At 36.2% G+C, this 17,303-nt stretch overlaps 1 protein-coding gene across 4 annotated transcripts in view; it reads left to right on the top strand.

Moving 5' to 3' along the window:
- Nucleotides 1–15,882, top strand: part of LOC121430744 (ras-related protein Rab-10-like) — a 32,626-nt gene extending 16,744 nt beyond the window's left edge. For 2 of the 4 annotated variants that reach the window (XM_041628119.1, XM_041628120.1), the window contains exons 2-6: nucleotides 4,676–5,200; nucleotides 8,235–8,434; nucleotides 9,183–9,272; nucleotides 11,763–11,864; nucleotides 14,066–15,882. In XM_041628119.1, the coding sequence (XP_041484053.1) occupies nucleotides 5,005–5,200; nucleotides 8,235–8,434; nucleotides 9,183–9,272; nucleotides 11,763–11,864; nucleotides 14,066–14,152 (675 nt within the window). In that variant the 5' untranslated portion in view covers nucleotides 4,676–5,004 and the 3' untranslated portion in view covers nucleotides 14,153–15,882. Of the gene's footprint in view, nucleotides 1–4,400; nucleotides 5,201–8,234; nucleotides 8,435–9,182; nucleotides 9,273–11,762; nucleotides 11,865–14,065 lie in introns of those variants that run through there. The other 2 variants (XM_041628118.1, XM_041628121.1) reach the window with 2 other exon arrangements.
- Nucleotides 15,883–17,303: the final 1,421 nt, after the last annotated feature.

The following is a 17,303-nucleotide window of genomic DNA, read 5'->3' on the forward strand; positions in this document are numbered from 1 at the left end:
GTCACAACTTACCCCGCCTTCCCCTATCCCATTTTAGTGATCACTCTTGTAATTTCTTTGCCCCTCTTTCCCCATTGTGCATAATACCTTTAGGCAGGGTGACCAGACGTCCCGTATTTCCCGGGATTGTCCCGTATTTTGCTCCTTTGTCCCGGCATCCCGACAAACCCTTCCCGGGACGCCTTTTTGTCCCGTATTTAAGAATATTGAACAAAATGTAGTTAATGCATTTAAAAGTGGTGAATTTTTTCATCAAATAACCAACAGATGACGAAGCAGAGATAATTTGGAGATGTAATCGGTGGAACAAATTATTTAGTTTTCATAACTAGATCTTGTTGTTTTAGCTTTCGTTTTGAGTCTTGTTGTGTATGATGCCGCTGTTTCATCTAATTTTTAAGTTTGACAATGTTTCACTTTAAAATTTTACTCATTTCTAAATAATTTTAGTTTTTCAAAATTCTGAAAATATATTAAAAAACACCAAACTTCATTATGATTTTTGTTAGATGACTTGATTTTTTTGTTTGCTTGAAGTTTGAACTTTTTTCCTCTTTCTTTCTTTTGTATCATTCTTTGTTCATCCTTATATCCCTCCTGCTTGCCCTTTTTTGTTCCATCTATCTTTATTTCCGATCTTTTTTTCCTGAACCTTTTTCTCTCTCTGTTCATTTGTCTTTCTTTCCTTCTTTCTGTTACTATTCTTTATCAAATTTCCATTTCTTATTTCCTGAATTTATTCATTCTTTCTTTCCTTAAACTTTTCTTTGCTTCCTTCTCACTTCCTCTCCCCTTTTTCGTTCTCTCCTTCCATTATTTTCTCTTTTTGTCATTCTCTCATCTCTTCATTCTTTCCTCCCTCTCTTTCCTCCTTTCTTTCATTCTTTATTTTATTTTTCCCTCCAATTCTTTTCCCTTATTTCTTTCCCTTCCTTCCTCCCTTCCTATTTTCTTCTTTCTTTGTTTCTTTCTTCCAAAGAATGAAGGAAAATATTTCTTTCCTTCATTCTTTCTTTCCTCCCCTTTTTTCTCACTTTCTTTTTTCCTTTCTCTTCTTTATTTTGTCTTTCACACATCTATTCATCTTCCCTTCCTTTCTTTTTTTGTCTTTCTATATTCATTTCAAAGAATGACGAAAACCTTCTTTCTCTCTTTTATTCTTTCTTTCATCCTTCTTTTATTCTAATTTTCTTTAATGTTTTTCTTTTCATTTTCCCCTTCAGTTCATTTTTCCTTTCTTCTTCATCTCTTTTCTTTTGTCTTTTCTTTCTCTCCTTCATTATTTCGTTTACCCTCCCTTTCAATTCTTTATATTTTTCACATGTCTAACATTGTGTATCTTTTTTGTTGATTGTCCCGTATTTCATTTTGTGAAATCTGGTCACCCTGCATTTAGGGCCTTTAGCAGCCATTTTGAATATCAAAATACAACATTCATCACATACATGGCATATTAATAATATATTTCATTAACAATTGTGATTTTAGTCAGTATTCCACTCGTTTAATCGTAATAATATGTATTTTAGTGATCACTCTTGTGATTTTTTTGGCCCCATTGCCATTGTACGCAATACTGTTTGGGCCAGTGGCGGCCATTTTAGATATCAAAGTACAGAAATCTTCCCATTTATGATATAATAAATGATATATCTCGTTAGAAATAATGATTTCCATAAATCACTTCGTTCATACATCGCGATTTTTTGCGGTTTAGTGCTCACTTTTGTGAAAGCTAGTTTTCCCTATTTATATTGTACATAATAGAGTATACATTGGACTATGGCGGCCATTTTGAATATCAGCAAAATAAATATTTTGTCAAAAATTATTTTTTCAGAGAGTATCTCACTCCTGCCACACAATTTCATGCATTTCGTAGCTAATGTGCGGAAATTTTTTGGATTTTTATGGGTAATTTGCATATTTTGGCGGCCATATTGGATTTTGCCAATTTGCGGAAAATGCTCAAGGTTACACGAGTGGCATCATTCAGATTCGTAATCAGCACCCTCGAACTGACAAGAAACCATAAAAGAATATTGTATATATAAAAAACAAGGTTACGCATCTTCTATCCTGGACTATAACGGGGGTCTTGTGAGTGGGGTGGAGTGGCTTCTGAATGAAATTTTTGTCATTTAATATCTATAGAAAAAAAATAAGATCTGAAAAAGGGGTTCATCAAAGTGGCACATTCCTGTACCACCAATATCTGTGAGTGCCCCCCCCCCTCCCGGTTTGGTCACAGGATCTTTGGTGTACAGGCACTGCAATGTCATATTGTTACATAATGTTTTGATTGCAAAGTTCTGAATTTGATTCAAAAGATGAATGTTGCATACTATGGAGTCACTTTACAATCCCTCTTTTTTTCTACTGTATGTTCCCCTTTTTTTTTTTGAGGAGCTGCATTTTATTGCATACCCATGTTTCTAGGAGATTTGAGAACAAAAGTCTATATTGAATCTTTGGAGCATGAATGGGGTCATCACATTTGCTACATATTTATGTATGTACAAAGCCTTCAATTTGCATGATCTAGGCCATGTCAACATGGAGGGAATTCAGTCATGTGACTTAATTGGCTCTTCAGACAGATACTCTTCGATCCCCCTTGCTTTATGTTCCATACACATGTTTCTGTGTACAGTGGATTTAACTTGTAAAACTAAATTTTATTTCTGATCACTTGGACATTACAAATCCCTCTTCATACCATGTGAACTCATGACTGAACTCATGACTGAAACTGTTTATTATGAACACACATGCTGACCTGCAATGATCATTGAAGGCGGCATAACAAGAAAACATATTAAATATAGGCCTAAACATACACACGCCTACATTACAAAATTGAATTTCTGCTTGAACAATGTTTCCTTGCCCCCCCCCCCCCCCCCCTTATTATCCTCTAGATGGGATGGAATTTTCTGGCTTTTATTTGAACAAACAAATAAATTCACAGGAACTTTTTAAACCTGATTTTTATTTTGAACGCGATTATTATTCAAATTGTTTGTACATATCCAGTTTGGGTCATCCCTCCCACTGGGTTCTTCCTTGGTCTAGGTCAAAGGTCATGTCTTGGATAGGAACTTGATGCAAGTGTCATGTGGAGTTGCCTCTTCATATTAGAACCCATTCATAAAAGTAAAAACTGAAATACATATACATGTACATGCACACTTTGCATGAAGCTGCAGTTTTAGTACCAATGATTCCCTTCCCTCGACCTCCATCCTTGGTACAGTACAAAGTGTAGTTGGGGTTTGGCTGAACATTCTTCCATGTCCTTACACATCATGTACATGCATGTGTCCATTCCTAATACAAATAATTGCTTTTTCTGAATCAATCAGTGTCCAATGTTGTCCTATTATTTCTTTCTTTAATTTTTTTTGGTTGCAAAATGAGCTCAACTTGAAGTGTGAAAAATACTGGATAGTAATTATGGTTTTCCTAAATAATTACTCTGGGGAAATTCGGGAAGCAGTCAAGCAGAGGGGTATTTCATAAAGCTATTTGTAAGTTATTGAGCGACTTTATGAAAGACTAGCGAACCTTTCTTATGCACCAAAACCATTGCCAATTAATATTTTTGTGTATACCATTTACCACAAGAAAGGATTACCAGTCGGTCTTAAAGTTGCTCTTAGGTACAAACATTTTTTTATGAAACACCCACCAGGAAACGGGGATTGGGGGCTCCTCATGTACATGTATAGTCTTCCATCTTCCATGCGAAATTAAGTAGGCCTTCACACTCCAATTCAGTCCCATGCATAGTCTGTTACGAAATTCCAGCCCCTGTTTGTTCTCAAATTTGGAATTCAAATTCCAGGGCTTTACTTTTTGTGGTCTGAATGACGTGACCTTTTGCTCTTTGAAACAGGGTTCCCAGTGGTGGGTTGTGTGGTTCACTGAGGCATGCATTACCTGTTGAGCAGGGATAAAGGCACTTTACATGGGCTTTTTCATGTTGAGTATTCCGATAACTATACTGGAGTTGTTAGACCAAAGAGTTTATTCTCTCATGGACTTTAATACTACACATGATTCTCTCAATCACCAAAAGCTACATACCTGTCAGAAAGGATTCATGATCTGATTTGCATCTGTGTTGAGCCAACTACATTGTACTTTCATTGGAGTGACACCCATCCCTCTTGAATGTGATCCCTCTTTGTGGCCAAGTTTGGGTGAGAAAAGGATGGCAATGGCATGACAACTTTCACCCTGTTGATTTATGTTTGTGTGGTTGATCATTAAAATTCTCGGATTTCAACTTGTTTGGAGAGATTGCTTCTGTAAATTACACATTGGAGCTCCATATACATGTACATGTACAGGCTACTGTAATTCTGTAACCAGTCTCATATGGATCTGTACAGTACGTGACTTAGCAGTAAAGAGAGCTACATCCTCTTCACATGTCATCGGTGCCTTTAATACCCACGAACAAGCCGCTATCACGAACCCCATATGCTTCTTTTCATGTTAGTTTATCAACCCAGAATATTTGAATGATACAATTTTATGTCTTTCTTGATCACTCGGCAGTCATTTCAGGTGTTTCTCTCATTCATGCATCGGCATTGATAGCTGCTGCAGACATTGCTCACACTTTCTTGGCAGTCTATTCAACTGGTTTTTCTTTACTGATTTGTAGGTAGACCATAGTTTTAATAGAATTCAGACAAAGCACTTCTCAAGTACCCACATTGGAAATAACAACCACCTATGTTTATAGAAATGACTGGAATATAGGACCTACCCTACCTTAACGAGTATGAGGTATTCATGGACTTGAGTAACGTGGACATAAGAGGATTTCCATTGTCAGAGGAACACAATTCACCAACTTTTAAGGAAGTTATTGTTAGCCAGGATTACCTGTCAAAGCTTTTGAAACTGACCGGAGAGTGTGAAATGGATTGAGAACTATCACTTTGACCATGGTGTGGTTCACCTTACTGGGCTAGCTAGGAAGCATACCAAATGGAAAATGGGAATTACCTTGATAAGATAGTGATCGAGAGCTCGTTGCGGCGTTCATGGATGCCGTCGGGAGACGTTTACGACTACATCTTCAAGGTGTTGGTGATAGGTGACAGCTTCGTGGGCAAGACTGCCCTCATCACCATCTTCTCGACCGGGAGGGCGTCCCCGTATAGAGACTATCAAACCACTATTGGTAAGGCTAAGAGTTAACGATCACACATTGCACAGAGAATGATGTACTGTAGTGTGCCCCTGGTATTTCAAGTTTGGAATAACCCCAAGATGTCACTACTTAACCTAGTGTATTATTGTGGTTGCACTTGCATGTATGTGCCACTTTTAAGAATTAAAACAAAAAAGAACAACCACAAAACTGACCAATGTGCAATTGTCAATACATTAAAAATAGAAACAACATATATTTTATACCAACTCACCTGTAGCATTCAATTGTTCAATTGAACATTAAAGTCTGTGGTGAAATACATATTAAAAAAAATCACACTACAAAAAAAATCTACAGTATTTCCTACATCTACACGTACATGTACAAGATTAGTAGAAGAAAGGGGTTTGTACTTTACAAAGTCGTGTACTTGTGTACACAAGAGAAATTTGTATAGATTCGGCTATAATTTTAATAACTGCATACAATGTAGGTTTACAATGCCTATTGTGCATCTATTCAGTTAATGCACTGAAATACAAAGCTGTCCTTGCCCTTTTTATATAATCATTGGCTAATATAAATAAACCCCTCAAATTTGAATGAACAATAATTATGTGTACACAACAAGGAAATTACTCAATAGACCGCAGTAGGCCTACATGTAGATGTAGTGTAAATGTATGTACAGTAATATTTTAATGGTAACTGCTTTTCTAAATTACAATTTGCACTGAAAATAAAACACATAAATAGGTGCCTAGCCTTAGCATAGTATAGTAAACTTTAATAAAGAGGAAACAAATTTAACCATATACCTACATGTATATGTGGAACAGAAACTACAGTTTTGCACATACAGGTAAATTCACTTGAACAGCGGACTCGTACATGTGCATGTACATACATGCTGTTTATGATGTAAGATTTTTCTTTTTTAATACTTGTGAAACTTCCCAAATTTGAAGAGTGTGGTCACAATGCAAGGATAGGATTGTACAGTGTACAGTAAATGTTGGTTTAATTTGCACAGGCCATCAATTTTAAAAACACTATTGTTTGCCAAAGTAAATTATCATATTCAAATGTATAGTTATTTTCCCTTATCATATTGTTATCCAGCAGTGCAAATATAGGCACCCTTCTTTAAATATTAGACTTTACAATATGGCATGGCCACTTCGGTTGTTTTTTTATGTGTAGCCAAACCTTTACTCTCTTTTACCAGTTGAAAATATGACAAATTGCAAACAATTTGTGAAACCTTCAACTTGTACAGGTGGGTACATGTAGGGGACGGTGATTTTCCGTCCCAAAAAATGGTCCCTTCTGTCTTTTGAAAAACCTACAATTTAATTTCAAACTTGATTGTATGTAAAATGGAAATTCTGTTTGTACAATATGAATTTCATTTTGAAAAAAGCACCATACATGCATGTGTATATTCAATGAATTTTCAAATGAGAAGTAAAGAAGGAATGCTAATTTTTTGTTTTGATACACCCATCACTAATGAAATCTTCATTAATCATGAGATGTTTGCTTTTTATGTTAACTATCTGCAGGTGCAGGTCATTACATACACGTGTACGTACAAAGGGTGTGGCTGAGGTCCACTAAACTCTATGTATACATACATGTGTAGAATGTCATCAAAAGCACAGTCTTGCCTAATCTTGCGGGGGGGGGGGGGGGGGGATAAAAGAGACATTCTTCAAAAAAAGTTTTTCCCCATATATACATGTATATTCAAACCTGCAATCTAGCCACTGACTGTGTCATGTTGAAGAGCTGCTTGAGTTGGTGCAATATGCAGTAGCTTTCAGAACAATTCATGTTTATGAATATTCATGAGGTGCAGTCTTTGGGGGAATAAACCCTATTCTAATGCCTGGAAGTACATATACTGTAAATTTAGGAAAAAACAATTGCGTTCCGGCCTTGCTAATTCAGGGTGCTACATGTACATAACTTTTTAGAAGCACTTGCCCAGTCAGGCAAGTAGATTTTTAAATAGTTGGAATACACTTGCCCAAATATCTTTCACTTGCCCAAAAAAATCCTTAAAAAAGTTTTACCTCTTCAAAGAAAGTTTTGCGGTTTTAGAAGCAATTGACCTTTTTCTCTTTTGACATGAACTGATCTACCTTGTTCTTGCATTTGTTTTTAGAAAGTTGATTTTATCTTGCCTGTCATGACCAAAATTAGGGTCAATATCATATCATATTGACCCTTATTTTGGTCATTCAACTGAGAATTTTGCTTGCTCAATTCAGGCAAGTAGTTTTGGTCTTTGCTTCAAAACACTTCCCAACTTTTACTTTTACTTGCCCTGGGCAAGTGCTTATGTAGCACCCTGCTATTTACAGCTCACTCTTTGATGTGTCCAAATCAGCAACATATTTGGCCTTCTCAGTGTTTACACTGACTGTTGGCCTGGGGCAGTGGGGCTCTGTCACTGCTCAGCCCACAGTAGGTGGTTTCAAACCGCCTCGATCACAAGAATCCCCGTTAAATTACGAGAACTTTTTTAGGCTGAAAAATACCCGTTAATTATTCCTGCATTCACACCGCCCTGAAACATACCCTTCGGGATAAGTTCCTGAAGTTACGAGCATGCGCAGTATGGTCTGATAAGCAGGCAAGGCGCGAGATTCAAAATCACTAGCCCAGCAGTCATCCACAGCTCCCGCGCCCAACGACACGCTGGGCTAAAAGTTCCCGTAATTTGCTTTCACATTACCAAAATACCTGGTATTTTCTGATCGGGGTAAATTTCCCGATCAGAGAATACCTGGAACTGGCGAACTTCGAGGCGGTCTGAAACCACCTATTGATGTTGCTGTACATGTAAAGCGAGGCATGTGATGAATTTCTTTTGTATTACTTTATTTCACTATTCCAATCTCACCGATGGTCACTGGTAAAGAAAATGTGACTTTTGCTTCAGGCCTAGTAGTAACAATAAGTACCAGGTGCAATACACAGCACATACAAAAATAAAAATGTTTACAGTTACAATTTTGTTCTAATTTTTTGTATTCTTTTTTTTCTATTCCAGGTATCGATTTCAAGATTAAAACAGTAGAACTCAATGGTAAGAAGATCAAATTACAAATATGGGACACCGCCGGTCAGGAGCGGTTTCACACAATTACCACATCATACTACAGAGGGGCTATGGGGATCATGTTAGTCTATGACATCACGCAAGAAAAAACCTTCGACAACATAGCCAAATGGCTAAGAAACATACAAGAAGTAAGTATCGTAAATGTACTGTTGTTATTAGGCTGTTAAAGTCATATGTGCGTTCATGGGGAAGTCATAACCATTCAGATGTCAATCATGCAGTGATGACTTCAGAACCTTGTACACATGTAGATTGCAAATTTAAGAAATTATGGCAGCTAAAAAGCTGTATGAATAGTGGTAACATTATATTGTCTGATAGGAGTCTGAATTCCTGAAGAGAACTCCAATTTTCACGAAAGAGGATGGTACTACACCTGGGTCCTGTAACACAAAGGTTAGCGATTGATCGCTAATTTAAAAGAAAAATTCTGACTGGTTCATAGTAAGTCTACTTGCGCATGCAACAAGGATTTTGATTGGTCATTTCATGTAGCGATTAATCGCTAACCTGTGTGTTACGGTGCCCAGGTCGGAGAGTGGCAGAAGACATGAGTTCTGCAGTAGGATTTGAACCTGGAACATTGTTCAAAGTCCGGAGACTAATCCTGAATCATGCCTTAATAGTCTAACCCTATTTTTTACTGAAATGTAAACCTTAGTTCACTTCTGGAAAATCTTGATGTTTTTAATGCCAGGACCGTGATGTAAAAGAGTTTTCTCACTGATCTTTTAATCATGATTAATTATGTTTGAAGAGATAAATGATAAATAAATAAATAAAAACAAGCAGATTCACCAGAAATGTACTTCATTAGCACAGATACACATGTGCATGTAAATAAAGTTTCTTTTTATCTCTGATTTAAATTGACAGCATGCAAATGAAGATGTAGAGAAGATGTTACTAGGCAACAAATGTGACATGGATGACAAGAGAATGATCAACAAGGATAGGGGAGAGACGGTAAGTAGGAAGAGGAGAAGGAGGAGGAGGAGCGAGATAATAAGGATTAGGAGGGGGAGAAGGAGTAGGATAAGAAATTAAAAAGAGGGGTACATTATTAGAATACATGTACATGTAAATGTACATGTAGTCCAGTCCAGTCTGACCCCTCTTTGAGGGAAATTATCATTTCCCAAGTCTATAGAGGGACACACAAGTCTATCCCCAGTGTCAATCCATCTGTCAGTGGCAACACGCGTCACCCAGTTGGGCGATGATGGCTGGCACCAGTGAGAAGGATGAAATAATAGACCAGTTCGTAGTTACTTCATGTGCAATTTTGGTCAAATGACCTTTCATTTCTTTCATCATGATAGGCAGATTGCAAAGCAAGATATTACGTAAGCTTGCCTTACATAGCAGGATGAAGAAATTGAATAGACCAGGTGACTAGAATAGCACACCAATGAACACTTAATGAAGGTATTTGTTGCATTCCTACTTTGAATGCATATGATAGCATGTTGCACAATGTACTTGACAAACTGTGAAATACCAATCGTTCGTGGAAGCATTGTTGTTTTCTGTGGATGTAAATGAAAACGACAATTCAAAAGAATATATGAATAATCAAGACATCAAAGTTGGTGCTTATCTCATTAGATTTTAAAGCGCCATGTCACTTTAGTACAAATGACCTTCTGATCATGCGTAGAATCTTTTGATCATGCGCAGAAAGGAACTACGAACTGGCTTATTGACTCTGATATCTGAACTGTTTGAAGAGTTTTATAGCAATCAGGGTGTTCACAGCTTACATGTATGTAAGTGATATTTCATCACATTTTTTGTTCATGAATTCACCATCTTTATTATGAATTACTAGAAATATGGGGTGGAAATAATGCAACTTTTCATTATTATTTTATGGAAAATCTTAGAAAGGTTTTTTTTATCTGCTCATTCCCAAATTTTGAACATCATGAACTCTTGCATGAATTGACAAAGCAAAAACTGAATGAAACATCTCCATTGTATACCTGTGATTGTAATGCTTTTTAATGCTATTAAAAGAAATGGCCTCTGTTTTGTGCATGGACAGGGCTTGACCATTATTTACATTTTATATAAACCATGATACGTACATGTATGCATGTACAAATTGGAGCTGTTCATGATCAAACGGGCATGGTATGACATTGCATTTTTACTGTTATCATTTAATCTTCAAGATACACACTGGACAACATGAAGGTAGTGTTAAAAAAACAAAAACGGTATACATTGAGACATGTGTGTAGGTATGTGTAATGAAGCCAAAAACTATGATGAAAAGATACAAGTTCTGATTTTCTGTTCAATATTGTCATGGTTAAAAGTAATACAGCACACATACGTACACATTGTTAGCTTAGCTTGTTATCACCTTCATCAATGATTAATACAGGTTGACTCTGGAGGAGTAGTTTTTCTCTTTTTTTCTCCAATGACATGAAGGTTATTTCATAATGAGTTAAATAGTTTAGTGATATAGTTTAGGCTAGTAGCAGACCTTCATTTTTGAGGAGCGTGATCGCGCCGGCGCTCCTACCGTGCTCCTTAAAAAAAATAAGGAGAGCAAAAAATCGCGCTCTTCAAAAAAAAACAAAAAATCCTAAAATTTCACATTTCACATCTTCAAATCCATGAAATAGCCTTATTTTTTCCATAATTCATTGAAATGAATTTGATTTAGTTGAAATCTATCAGAAAAATGAAGAATATTCATCTCTTTCCCGACTCTGATTTTAATTTAATCTCGGTAAATATTGCAGTCCCATGTAGTCCCATATGTAGATTTTCATGGCAACACCATGGAAGTCTACATGTGGGACTACAATATTTACCGAGGTGAGTTCAAATCAGTGTCGGGAAAGTGGTGAATTATCCTTCATTTTTCTGATAGTTTTCAACTAAATCAAAGTAATTTCAAGGAATTATGGAAAAAAGAAGGCCATTTCATGGATTTAAAGATGTAAAATGTGAAATTTTAGCAATTTTTTTTTTTTTTTTTTTTTTTTTTTTTTAGCAGGAGCGTGTACGACATCTTGTAAACGTATTGACATGACCCAGGCCTAGTTTCACCACAGATTAATTAATAGCTAACACAGCTATTGCATATATACAATGTTAAGAAAAATCTACAATTTATCATACATGTATTGTAATGAATTGATTTGAGCTCCTCACGGAGAGCAATTCTGAGGAGCTCAATTGAGCTCCTCAAAAAATAAGGAGAGCGATTTATTGAGCTCCACGAAATTATAAACATGAAGGTCTGTAGTAGTGTTTGAAAACAAATCAGTTTATATTATATCAACTGTTGTGACTATATTTATGGAAATTACATGAAATGGTAAACATCGCATTCCTGAAAGTAATGTTACTCTGTATCGCATTGTTGAAATGTGTACTGTACACTACATGTAGAGGTAAAACCTTGTCTTGATCATTTATTTCTTGATTATACAGATTGCGAAGGAGAATGGAATCAAATTCCTAGAAACAAGTGCTAAGGCTAACATCAACGTCGAACAGGCTTTCATGACACTGGCAGCAGATATTCTAAAAAAGGTAAAACAGTGTTTGAGGGACAGGGCCGATTTCATAAAGAGTTACAACTGTGGTAACCTTAGTCATTATGCCAACTTCATGTACCTTGGTATTTGGACTCAACAGCCACCAATGATAGTAAAATTACCATATTTCAAAGTCTTAATGGACTGAATGTTAGAAATTTAGTATGGAGGGGGGTGTTTTTTTTATTGTCACAGAGGTATAATCAATCCCTGTGTGGTCAGTCATGATCTTCCATGTCCAAGATTAACAAGTATACCTAGTCTAGTCTGGTGGAATAACCCCTGACTTGAGTCAAGTCATCTGAATATACAGTCTACAAGATTTTCCACTGGTATAATTACAGTAAGATAATAGACATGCATGAACAAGGCAAAACAAAGAAACAAATAAATTACTCGGGTATAAATGTATCCTGCCGATTTAATAAATCATTTACAAAAGTTTGATTCGTCCAGAATACTTATCATTACTGCTTTTATTATCATTATATGATGATAATGATGATAATTATTATTATGAAACTTTCCGGGATATTAGTACATCAGTATCATCATTACGCTGAAAACAGAAGCTTGATTAGCGTTGAGCTTGTGAATTGAATTTGTGGATAGAGGCGGGTATTAATGAATTTCTATAATGGGAAAGGTGGGTTGGAGTGGGACGGAGTCTTATGCCAAGAACGATAGATTGAGAAGTAATGATTGAGTGGATGTGAAGCACCTTTCATGATTGAGCTCACTTTCCTCTGATTTGATCGGTATAGTGGGATTCGATAGAGGCCATATCTGCCCCTTGCGCTATTTCCAGTTTCATCTTGTCTTCCTTTGAGAGATTGCCAAATAGACATAACACATTGAAAAGGACAATTTTAATGACTGAATTATAGAACAGAGTCAATATTGTGTTGTCTACATGGAAGGATTTCAACTTGCGGAGAAAGTACAACCTCTTGCTAGCCTTCCCATAAACCAACTGCGCGTTCTCCCTCCAAGACATTTTGTCATCTATTACTGTCCCCAATTACTTGTAGCTGCTGGTTTGTTCGATCACCTGATCATGGATCACTGGTGTTCCGTACCATTTTGATGGAAGTCAACCATTTCCTTGGTTTCAGTTGTATTTCATGTTAAACAGTGGTGGTCGCACCAACAAATGAATTTGTCTACTTGTGAAAAATAGTTGTTATAAACCTGATTCGACAACAGTGCAATAATGACTGTGTCATCAGCATATTGACGAATGCTGCAGCAAGAGGGAGAACTCACAAAATCGCTTGTTTAAAGAGAAAACTACTTGCTTAAAGAGATAACAATGACTTGCGCACAGGAAGCTCCTTCAATAACAACTTGTATCCGAGCTATCCTTGTGTGAAGGTCCACTTGTTCATCAGAGTTTGAATCAGGGTCTGTGCCTGCAGAATTTTAGAGGATCCCCTCCATGCTGACAACTGGGTATAATATGGTGGTCTCTTTTTTACGGAAGACATTGTAAACAATGACCTAGCCTTAAATAATACATGCTTAAATTAATCCATGGCCATTCAAGGCCCTGCTAATGGATACCCTTCTGATTAGCCCCAATGGCATTCTCATAAAGTCTTATACCACATTCATACTGACAGCCGAAGTGGAGTTTCTCCGGAGGCCGGAAGGAATTACTCCACTTAGGAAGGCAGTATGAAAATTCTAGGATTATTTCGATCCGGATTCAAAGCGGAGTACTAGTCCCACTTCGAGGAGAGGGTTAAAAACAGAGTTAGTCCACACCGGAAGTGCGGTATTGCCTATCTCGCTCGTAACTTCATTCCTGCATTGGGGAGATTCCACGCACCACACGTATGGCGCGACCTTGCTTGGAAACCACAGAAATGACTGCGGATACACTGCTGCGGAGCTTGCCAGTTTTAAAGAGGGTGTAATGGCGATCCGCAGTACAAACGTACCAACTCAATCCGGAGTAACTCCACTTCGCTTTAGTATGAAAACATCCTAAGAGATCTATTTGTTATGGCCTTATTTTATTTATTTTTTATTCAATTTTGCTACACTGAGTAGACAGTATATAGAAAAAAGAAATATAGATAGAAAAGTGGTCTTGACCTAACATTCTCAAAATTTAAGTCCTCTTAACCGTATTAAAATTAAAGACTGATATCTAACCAAAGTTTATTTCTTTTCACTTTTCTCATTATCCAGTACCCCCAAAGGGATACAGGTTCACCCGGTGTGGTCAAACCAGATATGAAAGAAGGAGGAAGTTCAGGATCTAAATGCTGTCCTTAAGAGCTCCTGGAGAAGCAAAACGACCCCCTGAATCCCCTTCATCCAGCTTCAATGAATGTGTCATCGCATCGTGGATAACAAAACCCTATTACACCACGTGTCAAAGAACTTTTTATTGAATCAGCGGTGATGATTTCTTTGTAATATAATAATAAATATTCTTATTCTATCATTGTTTTGGGTTTTTATTTCTTCCGTTGTCAATAGAGAATGTTCCCTTCATTCTACATGGTGTGTAGGGCACCGGGCAGTGATTAATCTAGAAAGGTCCCTTGTATGAATGAAATTTAATAAACACTAGGGAATTGATGCCAGTTATGTGTTGTAGGTTTTGATTACCTATGTTCACCATTTAATCATATTAATACACGACTGACAAGAAATATCTAATACAGTCACTTTACTGAAGGATATTTTTAACCATTCATATTTAAAGAACTCAATTTTTCATTATCAACAGTTAGTCCCATGGCTCAATTTGTGTTGGAAAAACTCTTAAAATGGAGCAGATATACTTTCATTTACTTTCATTTCATGATCTAGGTCGTCTATAGAACCCTAATGGAGGAAAATATGTATTTCATGAAAATTTTAAAAATCACTTGAAATAATTAGGCAATGCACACTATAAAGCACACACTTATCAATGCTCATTTGAATTTCTGTTCTCCACTTTCAATCAAAATCAATATCGAATCATGTAAAGTATGACATCACAAGAATGATTGTGATGAGTTGATGATGAATTGTCTATGATGGCGCTCCCCACTGATTTTAGGCAAACGAGCAGCTGAACGTGTGATAGTTGATTAAATAGAAATAGCCTTACGCTGTAAGTCAAATGCAAATATGTTGAAATTTTACAAAGGAATAGCTTGCTGAAACCCTTGACAAAGTTTCATGTTATTGTTTGATAGACCAAAGTGCATTTTACAATTTAATTTCAATATGATACAAATCAATTTGTGAACTTTTTGGTGGTCCAACATTGACATGGACAAATGTTTCTCCTTCATGATTAAAAGCTTTCAATAACAAACATATGCAAAATGTATCCAGTATATGCATTTAAAGCGAAGGAAATACTGCTTAGCACTACGCCTGAAAAAGTAATATTTTTAATACCTTATTTCATGTATCGTTTGGCAATATTTATAATTTAAAACAAATTAGTTTTTAAGGAAGATTTGATAAAGTTATGATTTCTCCCACAGAACATTGTGATTAGTAGTTTTGCTACCAAAATTTAACAGAAATTTATTTAAAACTTTAAGGAAATAAAAAGGGGTTGGTGAGAATACTTACTACATTCTATTACTTCTTTGATCTAGTAAGGAATGAATGTGTTGATATACCACTCCGTCCTTCTGTGTGCGGTAACATCCTTTCTGATCTCAGAAAATGATGGAGGAATCGCTGAATGTCCCATGCATCGCTTAGATCACCGAGTGAAAACGATTCTCGTATCTCACATTTGCACAACTTTAAAGAGTTTAGGTGAAAAAATGTGGTTGACAATTTTTTTTGTAAAATATACAAGTATGGTCAAGATAATTTTATTTACCTATAATGTATGAAGATACAGATATAATTGGGCTTTGGGGTAGTGTGGTGTGGTAGTGTCAAATGCAGAAATTTGCATTATTAATGTCCATTTAAAGAATGAAAACATAAAAATAAGTGTACAAGCTCTGCCCAATGCATTTTGAGGAGGAGGAAGCTGGTCTGTTGGAATGACGAAGAAAAAAAATGCAAGAGCAGTTTACATATGGACCAAGTGGAAAGTGGTGTTATTCCTGTGATTCAATCACAACGTTGATTTAAACGGCAGAGAATCCTGCATCATATCAGACTTGTGATATCGATTGATGATCAGAAAATTGATATGTGTACAGACATGTGGCAATTTATTTCCCTTCTGCGTCGTTTGCCGTAATTTCTGTTTATTTATTGTTAGCTTTATTTCATTTGCATGAGTGATTTTATACTGTGCATTAGTTTATCTTTGTATTATTTGAACATAGTTCTTGCTGATATTGGGAAAGCGGTGTAAGATTTTGTATCCTTGCTGATACAGGCAAGCAGATTTTTAAAAAATGAATGATGAAGAAATTGTTGAAAGATATAATGATATAATAATACTATCATTTTGTGTCTTATTGAGCTTGTGAACAGTTTGGCGGATTAAATAAAAGTGTACTTGTGGTTTAATGCAAAGCCCTATGTATAGCATTAGGATAGACATACGCTTTCTATAGGGATGATTTGTATACTGAATGTTTGTATAGTGTCACGAGTAGTAATCAAATTTGTTGCGATGATTGTCACAAGTAGAAATTCCAAGCTTAGCGCATTGCATCTCACGAGTTTAGAGTGTTGCTGACAGTCTTCCCCCGGCACAGATATAGATATGATGCTAACTTCCCCATTTCAACTTCAGATTCACACATGTGTAGAACGTTCACCATTTTAGAAGTAACTCCAATTTATTGCACTTAAAGAATTAATGTCCATTGATTGAAATGTAAGATACTATAGTGTATAATACAAATATAAGGAACACACAATACTTCTGCTCTGGGCCTATTTCAACATACATGTACAAACCTTGCAATCAATTCTATAATTGAGTGTATCTGTGATACAAAGATATTCCTTGTACAAGCACATACAATCATTGGCAGTTTGTAGCTCTTGTGATAACAGGGCCTGTTATCGCTTTGATTCCCAATTATTGCAGTGGCTTTTGACATCAATGCCATGAATCATTAAAATAAATAATATGTGAGTACAAATATGATTCCTGATTATCATCTATCATTTCTCAAAGATATGATGGAAAGAAATCAGCTTTATCTGTTTTCATATGATTTCAAGCTTGAGATTCATAATAAACTTGATTTCACCATCGTTTAGCTGTCATGGACACACTATTCTATTGACTTATGCCATCTACATTTTTCTTACTTTCATAAAGAATTTTCTAACATTTATTTGGCTCAGTTGAATCTCAAACTCTGTAATGCAGTGACCCTTTGACCCCCCCCCTTTCCTGTTCATGGAAACTATAATTTGTTATTGTTCTTTTATATGAGTTGAATATCATTAGTCAGAAGGCAGTCTTGATGTGTTAGGTAGACACTCATCTAGA

Source organism: Lytechinus variegatus, chromosome 17 (genome assembly GCF_018143015.1).
Source record: "Lytechinus variegatus isolate NC3 chromosome 17, Lvar_3.0, whole genome shotgun sequence".
In the NCBI taxonomy this organism is placed as follows: Eukaryota; Metazoa; Echinodermata; class Echinoidea; order Temnopleuroida; family Toxopneustidae; genus Lytechinus; species Lytechinus variegatus.